This window comes from Canis lupus, chromosome 8 (genome assembly GCF_003254725.2).
Source record: "Canis lupus dingo isolate Sandy chromosome 8, ASM325472v2, whole genome shotgun sequence".
NCBI classification, from domain to species: domain Eukaryota; kingdom Metazoa; phylum Chordata; class Mammalia; order Carnivora; family Canidae; genus Canis; species Canis lupus.
Window position 1 is genome coordinate 948,113 of NC_064250.1, and position 18,834 is coordinate 966,946.

An 18,834-nucleotide genomic window follows, 5' to 3' on the forward strand; every position below is an offset into this window, starting at 1 on the left:
AAGCCATATGTTATATCCCCTAGAACTTGTTCATTTTACAAGAAGTTTGTATCCACTGACCAACATGTCCATTTTTTCTACTACCTAACCCCTGGCAGCCAGCATTTATTCTATTTCTATGAGTTGGACTTTTATTTTTTTGAAGATATTTATTTATTTATTTATTTATTTATTTATTTATTTATTTATTCATGATAGACACACAGAGAGAGGAGAGAGAGAGAGAGAGAGAGAGAGGCAGAGACACAGGCAGAGGGAGAAGCAGGCTCCATGCAGGGAGCCTGATGTGGGACTCAATTCCGGGACTCCAGAACCACACCCTAGGCCAAAGGCAGCCGCCAAACCACTGAGCCACCCAGGGATCCCGAGTTGGACTTTTAAAACTTAGATTCCACATCTGAATGGGATGATACAGTTCTTGTCTATCTCTATGTGGCTTATTTCACTTAGCAAAATATCCTCCAGTTTCATCTATGTTGCTGTAAATGGCAGAATTTCCTTATTTTTTATGGCTTAATAATAATCCATCACACACACACACACACACACCTGTTTTCTTTATCCATCCATCCATCAACTGACACTTATGTTGTTTCTGTATCTTGGCTATTATAACCTGCAATGAACATGGGGTGCAGATAGCTCTTTGAAATACTGATTTTGTCTTCTTCAGATATACACCCACAAGTGGGATTGCTGGATCATATGGTAGTTCTATTTTTAATATTTTGAGGAACTGCCATATTGTTTTCCATAGCGGCTGCCCCAGTTTGCATTTCCACCAACAGTGTACGAAGGTTCCCTTTTTGTCCACATCCTCACCAACGCTTGTCATGTCTTGTCTTTTTGATACTTGTCATTCTAACAGGTTTGAGGTGATATTTCATTGTGGTTTTGATTTGAGTTTTCCTAATGATTTGTGGTGTTGAACCCCTTTTCCTGTATTTGTTGGCCATATGTCTTCTTTGAAAAATGTCTATTCATTTGCCCATTTTTAAATTGCATTATTTGTGGGATTTTGTTTTTTGCTATTGAGCAGTATGAGTTCCTTATATAGCTTAGATATTAACCCCTTATCAGACATATGGTTTGCAAACATTTTCTCCCACTCCAAAGGCTGTCTTTTCATTTTTCTGATGGTTTCCTTTGCTGTGCAGAAGCTTTTTAGTTTGACATAGTCCCACTTATTTACTTTTGTTTTTGTTGCCTTTGATTTTTGTGTCATAACCAGAAATGTCAGTGCCAAGACCAAAGTCAAGGACCTTTTCCCCTATGTTTTCTTCTAGGAGTTTTATGGTTTTAGGTCTTATGTTTAAGCCTTTAATCCATTTCATTAATTTTTGTGAGGGTGTAAAATAGGGGTTCACTTTCATGGTTTTGGATGTGATTATCCAATTTCCCCAACACTTTATTGAAAAGACTGTCCTTTTCCCACTGTGTGTTCTTGGCTCCCTTGTCAAGGATTAATTAACCATATATGTGTGGGCTCATTTCTGGGGTCTGTGTTTTGCTCCGTTGGGCTATGTGTGTGGTTTTTATGTCAGGACCATAAGGTTTTCATTAATATAGTGTTGTAATATAGTTTGAAGTCAGGGAGTGTGATACCTCCAGTTTTGTTCTTTCTAAAGACTGCTTTAGCTACTCAGGGTCTTTAATGTGATATAGAACATTAGCAGAATAAAGAGCAAAAATCATTGATCATCTCAACAGATACATAAAAAGCATTCAACAACATTCAATGCCCATTCATGATAAAAACCTCTTGACAAATTAAATATAGAAGGAATGTATCTCAATACAATAAATGTCACATATGACAAGACCATAGCTAACACCATATTCATATTCATCATACTTGTCATACTCAAAGCTTAAAACTTTGCCTCTAAGATCAGGAACAAGACAAGGATGCACTGCTCTCGCTACTTCTCTTCAACATAGTACTGGAAGTCCTACCCAGAATGATTAGGCAAGAAAAAGAAATAAAAGGAATCCAAATCAGAAAGGAAGGAGTAAAATTGTCTCTGTTTGTAGATGGCAGGATCTTACATAGAGAGAAGTAAAGTTGTACAGTACAAAGTCAAAATACAAATATCAGTTGTGTTTCTATACACTGACAATGAACTATCCAAAAGAGAAATTAAGAAAATGGTCCCATTTACAATAGCATTGAAAAGAATACAATACATAGGAATAAATTTAACAGAGGGTAAAAGACCTGTACATGAGACATCAGTGAAAGAAATTTAAGAAGACACAAATAAATGGAAAGATAACCCTGTGTTCATAAATTGCAAGAATTAGTATTGTTTAAATATTCATACCTAAAGTGACCTACAGACTCAATGTAATATCCATATCAATATTCCAATAGGATTTTTTTACAGACTTAGAAAATCACCTCTAAAATTTGTGTGGAACTACAAAAGACTCTGCACTTCTAACAAGCAGCCAGTTGCTGCTGATGTGGGTGGTCTAGGTACCCACCCTTTGAGTAGCATGCACTGGGCTTTTCTTTACAAAGAGGCAATTGAGTTGATTTGCTGGTTACTATTTGCTTCCATCAAACCATCCAACAATGAATCTGGTATATTTTAAAGCTAAAATACTTATAACACTGTGGAATTTGTGCACAACAGAATATAAAGAAATAAAAAAAGAACAGAGATTTAAAAATCCAGAATGGAAAAAAAAATCCAGAATGGTCAAAATTACAGGTCAATTGTTTACTGTATTCTGAAACCAGTTAAGACAGGACACACTCTTCAAGAAGTGATGTTGGAACAATTAGCTGACCACCTACAATATATCAAAACAAAATCTAGATAAACTAAAGACTTGGATGGAAAGTTAAAACTATAAAATTAAAACTCTAAAATTACTTGAAGGAAATATGGACAATTAGTCATATAACCAATGAGAAAAGATTCTAAGGGTTTTAAGAGGAAATGTTTATTTTAACAGTATTTAAGTCTACAATATTGATTGAAACAGAAAGAAATGTCCTCTAATTTTTTTTATAATTTTCATCTGTATAAGTCATATTTGGTTCTGTTTTTCACATGAGGCCTTCTTAAAAGTCCTTAAAAGTCCTTTCATTATGGTTCATATATCTTCATTTGAGATTTCTACATATACTTGTTTTATAGTGTCTTTCTGATTTTTCCATTATCTCAAGTCCTTGGAAATTAAAGATTGAGTTCATGGCATACCTGGGTGGCTCAGTCAGTTAAGCAGCTGGCTCTTGATCTCAGGTCTTAATCTCAGAGTCATGAGTTCAAGCCCTGTGTTGGGCTCCATGCTGAGTGTGGAGCCTACTTAAAAAATAAATAGGGATCCCTGGGTGGCGCAGCGGTTTGGCGCCTGCCTTTGGCCCAGGGCGCGATCCTGGAGACCCGGGATCGAGTCCCACGTCGGGCTCCCGGTGCATGGAGCCTGCTTCTCCCTCTGCCTGTGTCTCTGCCTCTCTCTCTCTCTCTCTCTCTGTGTGTGACTACCATAAATAAATAAAAATTTTTTAAAAATTAAAAATAAATAAATAAATAAATAAAATAAAATAAAAATAAAGATCAAGTTCTTGGAGAGAGAGAGCCTGTGGACTCTTTCTTATGTTAGGTCATTTTCTTACATAGTTTTAAAATGTTTTTCTCAATTCATGTTCAAAGGAGATTAATTTTTCCATGGAAATCTATGTTCCCTGGATTATGGAAGTATTCCTACCAAGGGTTTTATGCTTGCCTAGACTGGGGCCTATGTGCTATAATTATTTCTCAGCTTTGGATTCCAACAACTGGTTTGTGGTCTCTTGGGGTAATAGAGTCTTGGAACTTGGGGTTTTTACCAGAGATCCTTTTTTTTTCCACTTTGAGTCTCATGGAGATGATAATCCCCTGAGCTCCCTCTTTGGGTTGGTGGGTAGAGTTTTCATGATCCCCTTTTTCATGATTTAAACTTCTAGCTTTACTTAATATCTTGGTTCCAGCCTCCTACCACAAAGTCTATTCTGTTAATGCTTGGGCATTAAACTCCATTCTTCTGCCTATATGGCCCATACCTGGGACTCACATCCTCAGGGAGCAACTAAGTAGCTCATTTCTTTGACTTTGAATTCCCCATTCATTTTTGGTGACAGTATTTTCTTCTCTTTCCCTCCCTTCCCTTCATCTTCCCTTCCTCTCTTTCTAGCTCAGATATTTACTAAAATTTTTGTTTTATTTTATTTTTCCGGTATGCTGTTTCTCCATCATTTTAATAAGTTTCATATTACCTTTGTAATGAATAAATGCCATGGAAAAATGACGAAAATAGAACATTACTCAAAAGCCATTTTTTTTGGCTTAAAATAAATACCTGAAATAACTATGACAATACTGAAGTAACTAAATGGTTTTCTTTTCAGAGGACAGCAAAAATCTAAACTAAAATCCTGTGTAACCTTAGGCTGCTAACTTACCCTCATTTTTAAAGGATTAAAAATCTCACCTTTAAGAGTTGTAAGTATTAAATAAAAAATACATAAAAATAATTAAGTACCTAGACTCACATGTAGTAAGTAATCAAGAATTAGAAGCGAATACTGTTACTAGTAGAATGCCAGCTATTATGTAAGCCAAGGATAATGGAAATATCAGAGTATATTTTACATTCAAGAAAAACAACATCATCTCCCTTTGATGTTCCCAATAAAAATAAACTTACCTTTTGTATTAGGTATGACCTTAACTTTTAAAGTATGAGATTTCCCCAGATCAATGTATTTCAGGACATTGAGGGATAGAGAATCATCATGTTGAAACCAATAATTACATGGTTTTGCATATATAGTCCAAATTCGTCCATTCCTGTGCCCCAGGTTATATAAGAACCAGGAGTCTTTTTGGAAGGTAATATTGCTGAGTATTCTTTCAGGCATAGTAGCAATAGCCAAAGCATTCTTAGCATCTAAAATGTTTGTGATCAGGAAGCTGCTGTAACCAGGAATCACCACAGTCTTCTCTATATCCAGATCTTGAAATGAGGAATTAATGCCTGGATCTAAAACAGGAATAATTTATTATAAAATAAAATAGCTAATGTTCTTCAAGCATACTGGTGGACGTAATTGATGAAAACATTATTTGAGTTTTCAAACTATGGTCTTAACCAAAGAACACATTGGCCAGATTTGAGGTTGGAATTCAAATTATTTTGTAGAAAGAGTATCACAAATATGTCAAGTGCAAATCTATATTTGAATCTTTACTATGAAACTAATTCTATAAAATCCTCAGCAGAAAAAAAACACCCACGTAGGGCTAAGTAATTATAAGAAAGCTGATTTCTTTACTTAGAACTGCCAAGAGCCTTAATAACTTAGAATATTTATTGTGATTCTATGAGCAAAGGATAACATAGCCAGTGTTTCCCTAGGACCTAGAGGTCTGCCTATCACATAGACGGTGCTCAACAAATATTTGTTGAGTAGATGAATAATTGTTTAGGAAGAGCATGAGAATTTAAAAGAAACTAGACTTTAGGGCAGGATTATGAGGAGCACCATCATGTAAGAGGATGTAAGGGGAATCACAAGAAGGCTGTTTCAAGGAAGGGGGGTTCGCCATGATCAAATGTCTTTGATAGGTCATGAAACCACCAATGTACTCATTCTGAAAAAATAAATAGAAGTAGTCAGAAGACACCCTCATAATTTCCTTTATTGTGTAAGCATGCTCTAATTTCTCCCACTTTATTATTATTTTTATTTATTGGAGAGAGAGGAGGAAGATAAAAGAGGGAAGAGAGAGAATCCCAAGCAAACTCCCTGCTGAATGTGGAGTGGGTCTCAATCCCAGGACCCTGAGTTCAAGACCTGAGCAGAAACCAAGAGTCAGATGACTAACTGACTCATAATCTCTCTCCTCCCCAACTGTCACATAATCTCTCTCCTCCCCTTGTAAGCAAAATTCCCCCAAGAAAGTTGCTTTCATTCAGTATCTTCAATTCCTCCCCTCCCCTTACTGTTTAGAACTTAATCCAATCAGATTTTTGTCTACACTACTCCACCCAACAAAAGCTTTTGTCAGGGTTACCAACCACCTGCCCATATCTGCTGGCTAGTTTTCCTTGCTCATCTCCCCTGACCTACTTCTCTTCTTCCTGAAAGACCTTCCTCACTCTCAGTGTCTCTGAGAGACACTTTCTCCTAGTTCTTCTCTGAGCAGACCACCCGCTCTCCTTTCCTGACTCTTTCCCATCTCTCTAATCACTAATTGTTGCAAAACCAGAGATTGCAACTTAGACCTTTTCCTTTCCATATTTATACTCATCTTCCAGGTTATGTCATCTGGTCTCATAACATCAATTGTCATACAGATACTGACTGCTCACATTTCTATCTCCCGTCCAGATGCCTTGCCTGAACTCCAGGTGTGTCTTCCTAAATATAAACCTCATTTCTCTACTTGGATAAGTAACAAGTATCTTACATTTGATATAATCTCTCTCTTGATTACTGCAATCATGAAACTGATATCTCGGCTTTCCTTCTTGACCTCCTTCCTCCACCTGCCCAGTCCTCTCTCAATGCAGGAGCCAAAGTGATCTTGTTAAAACCTAAGTCCAATCATGTTACTTTCTCCAGTGGCTTCTCATTTACTCACAATAGAAGCCAATCCTTAGAATAAACTGTACTAGCTTTGGCTTTGTATCATACATAATCCTTTGAATAGAAATATTCTACGTGATTATTTTAGTATGTAGGGCAAAATATACATGGACTTCCTATTTTCTATTTCTTCCCTTTTTTTGGACTTCCTATTTTCTTTCACTTCTGAATACTGCTGAAGACAAAATAACATTATAGAAATAAATGACAGGCACTACTATTGATGAAATATCAATGAAATTATTGCTAGGTTGTATTATATTAGAAATCAAAAATTCCTCCTAACCATTTGTAGGCTTTAGTAGATTACCAATGGGACTAAATTTTGAAATCTACTGTTCACCTATAAATGTGCATGAACAATATTCCCAAAAGATGATTTTTAATTTTTTTCTAGCCATCAGAGTTGTACTGTATTATTACACTTACTTTGTGGTTGAAGAGTAAGTTTATAGGAGACATTTCCAAGTTCACTAACAGAAAGGGAACTAAACAAGCAAGAGCTTGTATTCGCTTCTTCTATTCCAAAAGGGTCTATCACTTCCGCAATGACAGAAGACAAAAATCCTTCAGGAGTGTTATGTTGTAATACCTTTCTTATGTAAGCTGTTCCGGTTTTCCTAAAAACCAAATCAACAAAAATAAAACCATCTGGATAAAACAGTAGTTTCAATGAGTGAGTCTGTGAACATTGGATTTACAAAATGTACCACAAATGGTCAACAAATGAATACTTGGTTAACATTTTTTCGACCTCACTAGCAATCAATGAAACACCACCTATAGCAACTGAATACAGTTTTTCACCCATTAAATTAGCAAAGATTTTTATTTTATTTTATTTATCTACGATAGTCACACAGAGAGAGAGAGGCAGAGACACAGGCAGAGGGAGAAGCAGGCTCCATGCGCCGGGAGCCCGACGTGGAACTCGATCCCAGGTCTCCAGGATCACGCCCTGGGCCAAAGGAAGACGCCAAACCGCTGCGCCACCCAGGGATCCCAGCAAAGATTTTTAAATGACACGGTTCAGGAGCAGCAAGAATTGAGTGGAGATAGACACTCATCCACTACTGATGGACTGCAAGTTGGTACAAACTTCCCAGAAAGCAAATTGACACTATGCATTAAGAGCTCTAGCATTATGTTTATCCCCTCTGATTCCATAAGTCTAGTGACAGGGTTCTATCCTAAGACAATAACTTGAAACAGAAAAAAAAAAAAAAGCTTTCCACAGAGATGTTCATCATGGTATGATGATAAGAATTAGAAGAAACGCCAACGATAGGAAAATTAAGTAAGTGATAATACATTAGTACATGATCTACTTAGAACAAATGCAACAATTAAAAGCATATTTAGAAAGCATTTTTAATTACATAAGGATAGTGGTCATTTATAATGTCTAAATGAAAGAAGGTTAAAAGTGCTAATTAAAAAATTAAAATGCTGTTAACCTAATACTTCTCCCCATAAATATCAGTGAGGGTGACAGAACTTGAGAGTCCTAACTCTGGGAGACGAACAAGGGGTAGTGGAAAAGGGAGGTGGGTGGGGAGTTGGGGTAACAGGCAAATCATAGAGACAGAGGGTAGACTTGTGGTTGCCAGGGGGTGGGAGGGAAGAGTCGGAGCAGTCACTGGGTTTCTTTTTGGGGTGATGGGAATGTTCTAGAATTAGTGGTAATGATGGCACAACATTGTGAATGTACTAAAAATTACTGTATGGTATACGTTAAATGGTTAAGATGGTGCACTTTATGTTACATACATTTTATCTTAAGAAGTCTTTAAAAAGTAAAAAATTAAAAATTAAAATGCATATTTAAAAGGATTAATAGGTAATTCATCAAAATGAATTCAGTTGTGATTTTAATTTGCTTTTTCATGTTTGACTTTTTTAGAAAGCTTTATTTCTTTGAGAGAGAGGGAGAGACAGAGACAGAATGGAGGAGCAGAGGGTGAGGGACAAGCAGACTCTACACTGAGTGCAGAGTCTAGTGCAGAGCTAGATCCCAGGACTCTGAGGTCATGACCTGAGCCAAATCAAGAGTTGGTCACTTAACCCACTGAGTCACCCAGGTGCCACCATGTTTAACTGACTTTTGGGTAATTTGTACAATGAGTAAGTACAAGGAAAAAAATCTATCTTTAAAATGTTAACTTAGGATACCCACATGCAAAAATATAATAAATCTAGACACTGACTTTACGCCCTTCACAAAAATTAGCTCAAAGTGGATCACAGACTTAAGTATAAAATGCAAAATTATAAAACCAGTACAAGATTAATGCAGGAGAAAACCTACATGACCCTGGGCATGGGGATGACTTTTTAGATACAACACTGAAGTCACGATCTGTGAAAGAAAAAAATTGATAAGTTGTACTTGATTAAAATTAAAAACTTCTGCTGTGTGAAAAACATTGTCAACAGGATTAGAGGAGAAGCCTCAGACTGGGCGGGATGGGAGGGGGCACCGATATTTGCAAAAGACACATTTGATAAAGGATTATTATCCAAAATAAACTGCAGAGAAGGAAAAAAAGCCTTTTGTTTCCCCTCTACCTCCCCATATTCTGCATCTAAGGCCCTGGAAATTATACTGACAAAAGACAGATTATAAGAGGAAAACAAATAGAATTTATTAATCTGTGTGTCACGTTTACACACCAGAGAAAAGTCAGCGATAAGGGACTCAAAGGGATGGTTAGAATCCACAGTTTTACAAAACATTTTAATAAGGAACAGTAAATTTGTAGAGAAATGACAAGACAAAGGAAAAGGGGTTTAGGCTTTCAGGAGCGCCAACTTGCAGAAAAGTTAATACATGAGGGAAACTAATGAAAGATAAATCTTATTTAGTAAGATTTATTATGCAGATGCCACTCAGGTCTCCAGGCTGATAGAATCTTTGGAGATTACAGATCGTCTTGCCTTTTCTGGTAGGGAAGGGGAAGGCAGAGAATTTTTCTTTTCATTTTCTTTCTTTTTTTAAAAGATTTATTTATTTTAGAGAGAGAGAGAGAACACAAGCAGAGAGAAGGGCAGAGAGAGAGAGGGAGAGAACATCCTCAAGTAGACTCCCCTCTGAGTGTGGAACCTGACTCGGGATCTCACAACTCTGAGATCATGACCTGAGCCAAAACCAAGAGTTGGATGCTTAACCGACTGAGCCACACAGGCACCCCTCTTTTTTCTTTTTTTACATTTCTTTTTTGCAAAGATGTTATGTATTTATTTATTTGAGAATTTTTCCTTTTTCTCCATGTGTGCTTAATTGCTTTGCTGGGCTTTTTTCTTCAGTTTTTTTCTAAGATGAGAATTCAGACAAATGATAAAAGTCTATGTTCTTTGTTAGAAGACCAGAGGAGAAGCATCAGCTCTGTCATTTATCAGTTGAGTGATGTCTGTAAAACCCCCATCCCTGTGAGTCCCAGTGTCCTCACATGTGTTTTAATGAAGGGGCTACTTGGGTTTCAAGTCAGGGATTTTTTTCTTGGGTCTGCTTCTTCTCAATTGCCTCCACTGAAAATAATCCTTATACCAAACTGGAATATTTTGGGGTGGTATATTCTGATCCCTTACAGTACAAATCACTCTTACAAACTCAGTAAGAAGACAAACAACCCAATTAAAAAATAGCAAAAGATCTGAACAGATACTTCACTAAAGTAGGTATGCAGGTGGCAGATAGGCACATGAAAAGATGCTCCACATCATAGGTCATCAGAAAATGCAAATTAAAATGACAATGAGATGCCACTACACACCTATCAGAATGGCAAAGATGATTGGGGCACCTGGCTGGCTCAGTCAGTAGAGCATGTGACTCTTCATCTCAGGGTTGTTACTTCCAGCCCCACATTGGGTGTGGAGCCTACTTAATATTTTTTAAAAATTAGTAAAAAATAGAGTGGCAAAAATACAAAATGCGGACATCACCAAATGCCTGCAGGGTCGTGGAGCAACAGGGACTCGCATTCACGGCTGGTGGGAATGCCAAATTGTACAGCTGCTTTGGAAGACAGTTTAGCAGTTTCTTACAAAACTAAAAATATTCTTACCATGGGATCCAGCAATCACATTTTCTGGTATTGATCTAAATGAGTTGAAAACTTAAACTCACACAAAAATCTAAACAAGGATGTTTATAAGGGCTTTTATTCCTTTTTTTTTTTTAAGGGCTTTTATTCCTAATTGCCAAAAACTTTGAAGCAACCAAGCTGTCCTTCAGTAGGTGAACGGATACATATCTGTGTTGCATCCAGATGGTCATATGTCAGTGTAGGTTCATAGGTAGTAACAAGCGCACCACAATAATGGAGGGCATTGGTAGTGTGGAAGGGGGTGTGGGTGTGGGTGTGGAGGGGGGTATACGAGAACTCTGTACTTTCTGCTCAGTTAGCTGTGGACCTAAAACTTCTCCAAAAAAAAAAAAAGTGTATTGATGATAAAAAAAAAAAAACTTAGCCTCTTGGCATCTGAAGTCAATGACCAATGGGCAGGCAGCCACCTTAACTACCAAAGCTGTCTCCCTCCTCCACTGGTGTGCATTATTCAAGTGTCTAGGATTGCTCTTGGGGGTAATCACGCTCTACCATCCCAGGAGAGGTAGGAAACCAGGTTTTAAAGGAGTAGGGAAGGGGATTTGGAATAATGGGCTTAAAATTAGAGGTGTCAGGGAGTTCCTGAGGCAGAGGAGTATCTAAGTGGGGAAAATATTACAAAAGGACAAACATCATCAGACTTAACTACCTACATGTGCACAGCTCCCATTCAAAGATTGATGCTTTCCTGCCCCCACCCCCTTCCTACCTTCAATGACGCTGGGTTTTTTAAGATTCATTTATGTATTTGAGAGAGGAAAAAAAGAACAGGAGGAGGGGCAGAGGGGGGGAGAGAGAGAATCTTTAAGCCACCTCCCTGCTGAGTGTGGAGCCCAATGCAGGGCTCAATCTTGAGACCCAGAAATCATGACCCTGAGATCATGACCTGAGCCAAAGCCAAGTGTCGGACACTCAGCTGACCAAGCCACCCAGGTGTCCCCCAATAAAACTATTTTAATCAAGGTTCCTATAGCCTAGGGTGTTACTACTCCAAGGGTCACGTCTTTGTCCTTAGTTTTCACAGTCTGGGTCACAACTGTCTGCTCCACACTTTAAAACACACCCACCTTTCTTGGTTTATACAGCCTCATATTTTCCTGGTTTTCCCTTTGTCTCACGCACTGCTCCTTCTAAGCCCTCTTAGCAAGGGCCTCCATCCTTACCTGCTCTTTCTTGCTGGAGTACCCTAGGTCTTTTCTTCTCTGTACAGATGCATCTAAAGCCAAACAACTGCATTTGGCAGAGCTCCTGTTCTGGCTGTGAGCAACAAAATCATGCATCCATCCAACCACCAACTTCACATGTTTACCTGGTACCTAACAAACAACACAAACTGTATATTTCTAATACGGAGCCCTCGGTTACCCTGCATAATCCTGCACTCTTCATTTCAGGAAACAATGGCATCATCTACCCAGCTGCAACTAGAAACCCTGATCATTCTGGATGGTTCTTCTGGTCATACCTCTGACAGGAAACCTACCATCAAATCCTGTCTTCTCTCAAGTGCACCTGCTTCAGCCACCTTCATCTCTTACCTATGTTACTTCAATAGCTTTCCAAAAGGCCTGGAAACTTCTGGTCTCACCCTGTCCCGTACTTCTCATAGTAGTCAAAGAGATCTTTCAAAAGCATAAATCATTCTTTCCATAAAACTCTCCAGGCTTGGCACCCAGAATAAAATTTAAATTCCTCATGTAGACTAAGGTACTTATATGATCTGACACTTGCCTACCTCCTTGATTACCTTCCCACCACACCATCTCACTATGCACCAGCCACATAGGCTTCCTTTCTGCTTGTTAAAGATACTGAATTTTTTCTTGTTGCATGCATCTACACTTGCAATTTCTTTTGACTGGAAAGCTTTTTCCTTAGCTCTTTGCTCTTTGTTCTCAGCTCTTTGATGATCCTTCTCACCAAATTTATTTTCTTCTTAGGATATATTAAATCTAAAACTATTTTGTTTAAGGACACATGGGTGGCTCAGTGGTTGAGCATTTGCCTTTGGCTCAGGGCATGAGCCAGGGGTACTGGGACCGAGTCCCATATCAGGCTCCCTCTGGGAAGCCAGCTTCTCCCTCTGCCTGTGTCTCTGTCTCTGTGTCTCTCGTGGATAAATAAAATATTTTTTTAAAGACCCTATTTTGGTTTTTTTGCTTATCTATTTGTCACCTGTCTCTGGTCATTAGAATGTCTTCATTTGGGTAAGGACCTTGTCTATTTTACTTACTACAATCTTCCCAGTCCCCGTATAAGACTCGACACATAATGGACACTCAATAACTATTAACTGAATTAATGAATAGCCTTACTAAAAATGTGTAAATGATTTTTAATAATAAATTTATTTTTTATTGGTGTTCAATTTGCCTACATACAGAATAACACCCAGTGTTCATACCGTCAAGTGCCCCCCTCAGTGCCCGTCACGCATTCACCCCCACCCCCCGCCCTCCTCCCCTTCCACCACCCCTAGTTCGTTTCCCAGAGTTAGGAGTCTTTATGTTCTGTCTCCCTTTCTGATATTTCCTACCCATTTCTTCTCCCTTCCCTTCTATTCCTTTTCACTATTATTTATATTCCCCAAATGAATGAGCCACAGTAACTTCTTGCAAGATACATCCACGAAGGCAAAAGAAACAAAAGCAAAAATGAACTCTTGGGACTTCATCAAGATAAGAAGCTTTTGCACAGCAAAGGATACAGTCAACAAAACTCAAAGACAACCTACAGGATGGGAGAAGATATTTGCAAATGACATATCAGATAAAGGGCTAGTTTCCAAGATCTATAAAGAACTTATTAAACTCAACACCAAAGAAACGAACAATCCAATCATGAAATGGGCAAAAGACATGAACAGAAATCTCACAGAGGAAGACATAGGCATGGCCAACACGCACATGAGAAAATGCTCCGCATCACTTGCCATCAGGGAAATACAAATCAAAACCACAATGAGATACCACCTCACACCAGTGAGAATAGGGAAAATTAACAAGGCAGGAAACAAATGTTGGAGAGGATGTGGAGAAAGGGGAACCCTCTTGCACTGTTGGTGGGAATGTGAACTGGTGCAGCCACTCTGGAAAACTGTGTGGAGGTTCCTCAAAGAGTTAAAAATAGATCTGCCCTATGACCCAGCAATTGCACTGCTGGGGATTTACCCCAAATATATAGCTACAGTGAAACGCCGGTGCACCCCAATGTTTATAGCAGCAATGTCCACAATAGCCAAACTGTGGAAGGAGCCTCGGTGTCCATCGAAAGATGAATGGATAAAGAAGATGTGGTTTATGTATACAATGGAATATTACTCAGCCATTAGAAAGGACCAATACCCACCATTTGCTTCAACGTGGATGGAACTGGAGGGTATTATGCTGAGTGAAATAAGTCAATCAGAGAAGAACAAACATTATATGGTCTCATTCATTTGTGGAATATAAAAATTAGTGAAAGGGAATAAAGGGAAAAGGAGAAAAAATGAGTGAAAATATCAGTGAGGGTGACAAAACATGAGAGACACCTAACTCTGGGAAACAAACAAGGGGTAGTGGAAAGGGAGGTGGGCCGGGGGTTAGGGTGACTGGGTGATGGGCACTGAGGCGAGCACTTGGTGGGATGAGCACTAGGTGATACGATATTTGTTGGCAAATTGAACTCCAATGAAATTTTTTTTAAAAAGCTAGATTATTTAAGATAAATAAGTTTACAACTTTAAAGAAGGCAGTAGTTAGTAATGGTGTGCTGTGCATTTCACCTCTCATCTCCATGCCACTCAACATGGAGAAAAAAAATGCTTCTGTCGTGATAAGCCAAGAGGAACTTCAGGGGAAACACATTGTAACCTGACCTGTCTCCTGAGGTTTGGGGGGCATAGGATCAGAGTTAGACTCATCCTAAGAAAATAGAGTGGAGACAGACAAGACATCTAGGGCTTGGGGTTATAGATGCAGGGATGAAAAAATAATAATTTTAGGGACACCACCTGGGTGGCACAGTTGGTTAAGTACCTGACTCTTGGTTTCAACTCAGGTCTTGATTTCAGGATCACATGCTCTGTGCTCAGTAGGGAATCTTGAGATTCTTTCTCTCTCTCCCACTTCCCTTTCCCCTCCTGCATGTGCTGTCTCTCTAAAATAAATAAATAAATCTTTTAAAAGTATATCAATTAATTTTAGACTTTACTTGAACATACATGTAAAAATCTTGCATAACATGAAAAAAATTCTCAAAACAAAAACAAAACAAAAATCCAAACAATATAAAGTCTCAACCCAGTCAAAGAAAAAAAAAAAGGAATGAGAAGAAAAAGAACCTCAAGATAAGGTAAACATAACTCTTAGTTACAAAGAACAAACCAGTGGTCATCAGAGGGGAGTTGGGTGGGGTGATGAGTGAAAGAGGTGATAGGGATTAGGAAGTGCACTTACTGTGATGAGCAGTGCGTAATGTATGGAATTGAGTCACTATATTATATGCCTAAAATGAATACAATACTGCATACTAACTATACTGGAATTAAAAATAAATAAGCAAGAAGATACAGTAAAAATGAACAAAGAATATGGTAAAAATGAATTCAAATATATTAGTAAAGGAGAACCTGGGTGGCTCATCAGTTAAGCTCTTGCCTTCGGCTCAGAGTGTGTTCCTGGAGTCCTGGGATGGAGTCTTACATCGGGCTCCCTGCATGGAGCCTGCTTCTCCCTCTGTCTGTGTCTCTGTCCTTCTCTGTGTGTCTCTCATGAATAAATAAGTAAAACATTTTTAAAAACCAAATATATTAGTAAAAAATTACTAAGTGTAATTGGACTAAACTCTCCATTTAAAAGACAAAAATTGTTAGATTGGCTAAAAAAACCATAAAATCCATGTAAGTCTTTTATGAGAAATATATAAGCAGGTGAAGTAAAAAATCACATACCAGGCAAGTATGGGTTTGTAAGGCGGCTAGTAAGATGATATGGATAACATCATACCCTTGCAAAACAAACAAACAAACAAACCTAAAACCCATTGTAATTCAACAACAGAAAAACAATCTGATTTAAAAATGGGCAAAGGTGGGGGGTGGCTCAGTCAGTTAAGAGTCTGCCTTTGGCTCAGGTCATGATCCCAGAGTCCTGGGATCCAATCTCACATCAGGCTCCCTGCTTAATGGGGAGTCTGCTTTTCCTTCTACTCCCCTCTCAAATCAATCAATCAATCAAACTTTTTTTTAAAAATGGGCAAAGTTCTTGGATAGATATTTCTCCTGTGAAGATATATAAATGGTTAATAAGCAGATGAAAAATGCCCACCATCACTAGTCATTAGGGAAATGGGAATCAAAACCGTAATGAAATACCACCTTACATCCACTAGGATGGCTATTATCAAAAAAATTAAACAGAAAGTGGCAAGTATTAGCCAGAATGTGGAGAAACTGGAATCCTTGTTGATGGGAATATAAAACACTGTGTCTGCTGTGGAAAGTGGTCTGGTCTGAAGGTTCCTCAAAATATTAAACACTGAATTACCATATGACCTGGCAATTTCAATTCTGGGTATCCACCTCACAGAATTGAAAGCAAGGTCTCAAGGAAATGTTTGTACACCTATGTTTGTGACAGCATTATTCACAAAAGCCAAAAGATGGAAGCACCCCAAGTGTCCATTGATAGATGAATGCATAAGTAAAATGGGGCACATTTTTCTTTGTGTGTGTGTAATTGTATATATGACATAAAATGGAATATGATTCAGCCTTAAAAAGAAAGGAAATCTTACAATATACAACATGAATGAACCTTGAGGATGTTATGCAAAATTAAATAAGCCAGCCACAAAAGAACAGATTTTATGTGAATCTGTTTATATGAGGCCCCTAATCTAGTCAAATTCATAGAAACAGAAAATAGAATGGTGGTCTTCATGCATTGTGAGGTTGGGGATAGGGAGTTACTGTTTAATGGGTACTGAGTTTCAGTCTGGAAGATGAAAGGCTTCTGGAGACAGATGCTCAGGATGGTTGCACAATAATGCGAATATGCTTAATGCTAAGGGACAGTAGACTTAAAAATGCCTACAGTGGTAAATTTTACATTGTGTATTTTTTTACCACAAAAATACTGAATACAAAGTAAAAGCATTAATTTTTAATATTTTATTTTAGAGAGGGAAGGAGACTGTGCGCAGAGGGAGGGGCTGAGGGAGAGAGAGAGAGAGAGAGAATCTTCAAGCCGACTCCCTGCTGAGCACAGAGCCCAGTGCAGGGCTCGACCTCAACCCTTAGATCATGACCTGAGCTGAAATCAAGAGTTGGATGCTTAACTGTCTTAACTTAAGGATGCTTAACATCCTTAACTGACTGTGCCACCCAGGACCCCCAAATAAAAGCATTATTAAAAAATAAATAAGTTTTTATCTGAATCTTACTCTTTAGTGTTACCCATTTAACTCTTCAGTATTTGTGTGTAGTTGCTCTAAAAATACCCCTTCTCCATATATTTATTGTTGATATTCATGTGTGTATATATATATATTTTTTTAAAGGATGACACTGGGGACGCCTGGGTGGCTCAGCAGTTGGGCTTCTGCCTTCAGCCTGGGGCATGACCCTGGAGACCCGGGATTGAGTCCCTGCATGGAGCCTGCTTCTCCCTCTGCCTGTGTCTCTGCTTCTCTCTCTCTGTGTCTCTCATGAATAAATAAATAAAAATTTTTAAAAATCTTTAAAAAAATAAAAAAAATAAAAGGATGACATTGGAACCTCATTAGAAAAGGCCTCAGCTGCCCACTATCTGTGTTCCTTTCAATAGCTCAGTCCAAATGGGAGTGGATCCAGATCAAAGTTACTGTCATTGGAGTATACTTGATTGCTTGGTATCTGGTAACTTTCTTGTAAGATAATTTGATACCACTGACATACTATATAAGAATATCTTTCCCAGAGCGCCTCAGATCTTTATTGCTTTAAGAGAATTATGATCATGTTTTCATTACTTTATTATTATAATGGTTTAGTGAAGTGACTGAATCTGGTATAGACTTTTTTTTGGGTATGTGTGTGAAGTTTTTTATCAAACTGTAATATTTGTGAATGGAATGCCTTGCAATATGAATGTTAATATAATGTGTAAAGGAAGATTAAAGTTTGAATGATTATCCCACCTCCCCCCCCCAAAAAAAAGGATGACATTGGGAAGGCATACCAGTTGCTTTGCATTTATCACCTCTACAGCAGCATGGGTCTTCAAGTCTCTGGGCAAAATGCCCAGTCATCACTGCCCACCTGGCTAATGGCAGACCAAAACCATGAAGATAGGTATAGTCAGTCTATATCATGGGCACTCAGGATAATTTCCAATTGCACTTGCCACTACACATGTCCTAAGTAAAACTGGGAAATGACTGAATTTGCCTCTTTGATAACCTTCCGGCTCCTTTTCCTTCAACTTGCTCCATTAGGACTCACAGTTCAGTAGCCTCCAGACTCAGCACTTCTATGTCCAAAGTCACCATTCTCACTGTGGAAACACCCTTCAAGAGCCCTATTTTTGTCCAACTAGGAATGCCCCAGTTTCCAGAACAATCTTTCTCTTCAACACTCTGCCAAACCTTGTCAAAATCCACTTTCCAAAGTGGCTAATGTCAGCATGACCTGAGAAGATTATTGAATGAATGGTTATTCTTTATAGGAATGCCTGGTGGATGGAGAGCCAGAGGATCTGGTTTTAGATTTCCTGTCCAGTTTTTCTTTGACTTTGAAGCATACAGAGAAGTTAGACCAAAAAAAAAAAAAAAAAAGCATTATAGGGATAAAAATAGTCACCAAATATCAACAAAATATTAATTCATTAGGAAGATTTAAAAATTCTAAACTTATGGGGCCCCTAAATGGCTCAGTCAGTTAAGCATCCAAATTGATTTCAGCTCAGGTTGTGATTTCAGGTTGTGAGATCGAGCTTTGGGTAGGGCTCCCCCTGAGTGCAGAGCCTGCTTGAGATTCTCTTTCTTCCTCTCTCTTTGCCCCTCCCCTGCTCCCTTGCTCTCAGAAAAGAAATGAAAACAATTCTAAACTTACAAATACCT

The 18,834-nt window shown here is 38.3% G+C and overlaps 1 protein-coding gene across 3 annotated transcripts in view; it reads right to left on the reverse strand.

Annotated features, from left to right (window-relative positions):
- CATSPERB (cation channel sperm associated auxiliary subunit beta) overlaps positions 1-18,834 on the reverse strand; it is a 149,362-nt gene that overhangs the window by 31,480 nt on the left and 99,048 nt on the right. For all 3 annotated transcript variants that reach the window (XR_007412245.1, XM_025467827.2, XM_025467826.2), the window contains exons 18-19: positions 7,073-7,263; positions 4,699-5,034 (exon numbers count right to left, since the gene is read on the reverse strand). Coding sequence is in view for 2 of the 3 variants with exons in the window: in XM_025467827.2 (XP_025323612.1) it covers positions 4,699-5,034; positions 7,073-7,263 (527 nt within the window). In the remaining variant the exon portion in view is untranslated. The remainder of the gene's footprint in view (positions 1-4,698; positions 5,035-7,072; positions 7,264-18,834) is intronic.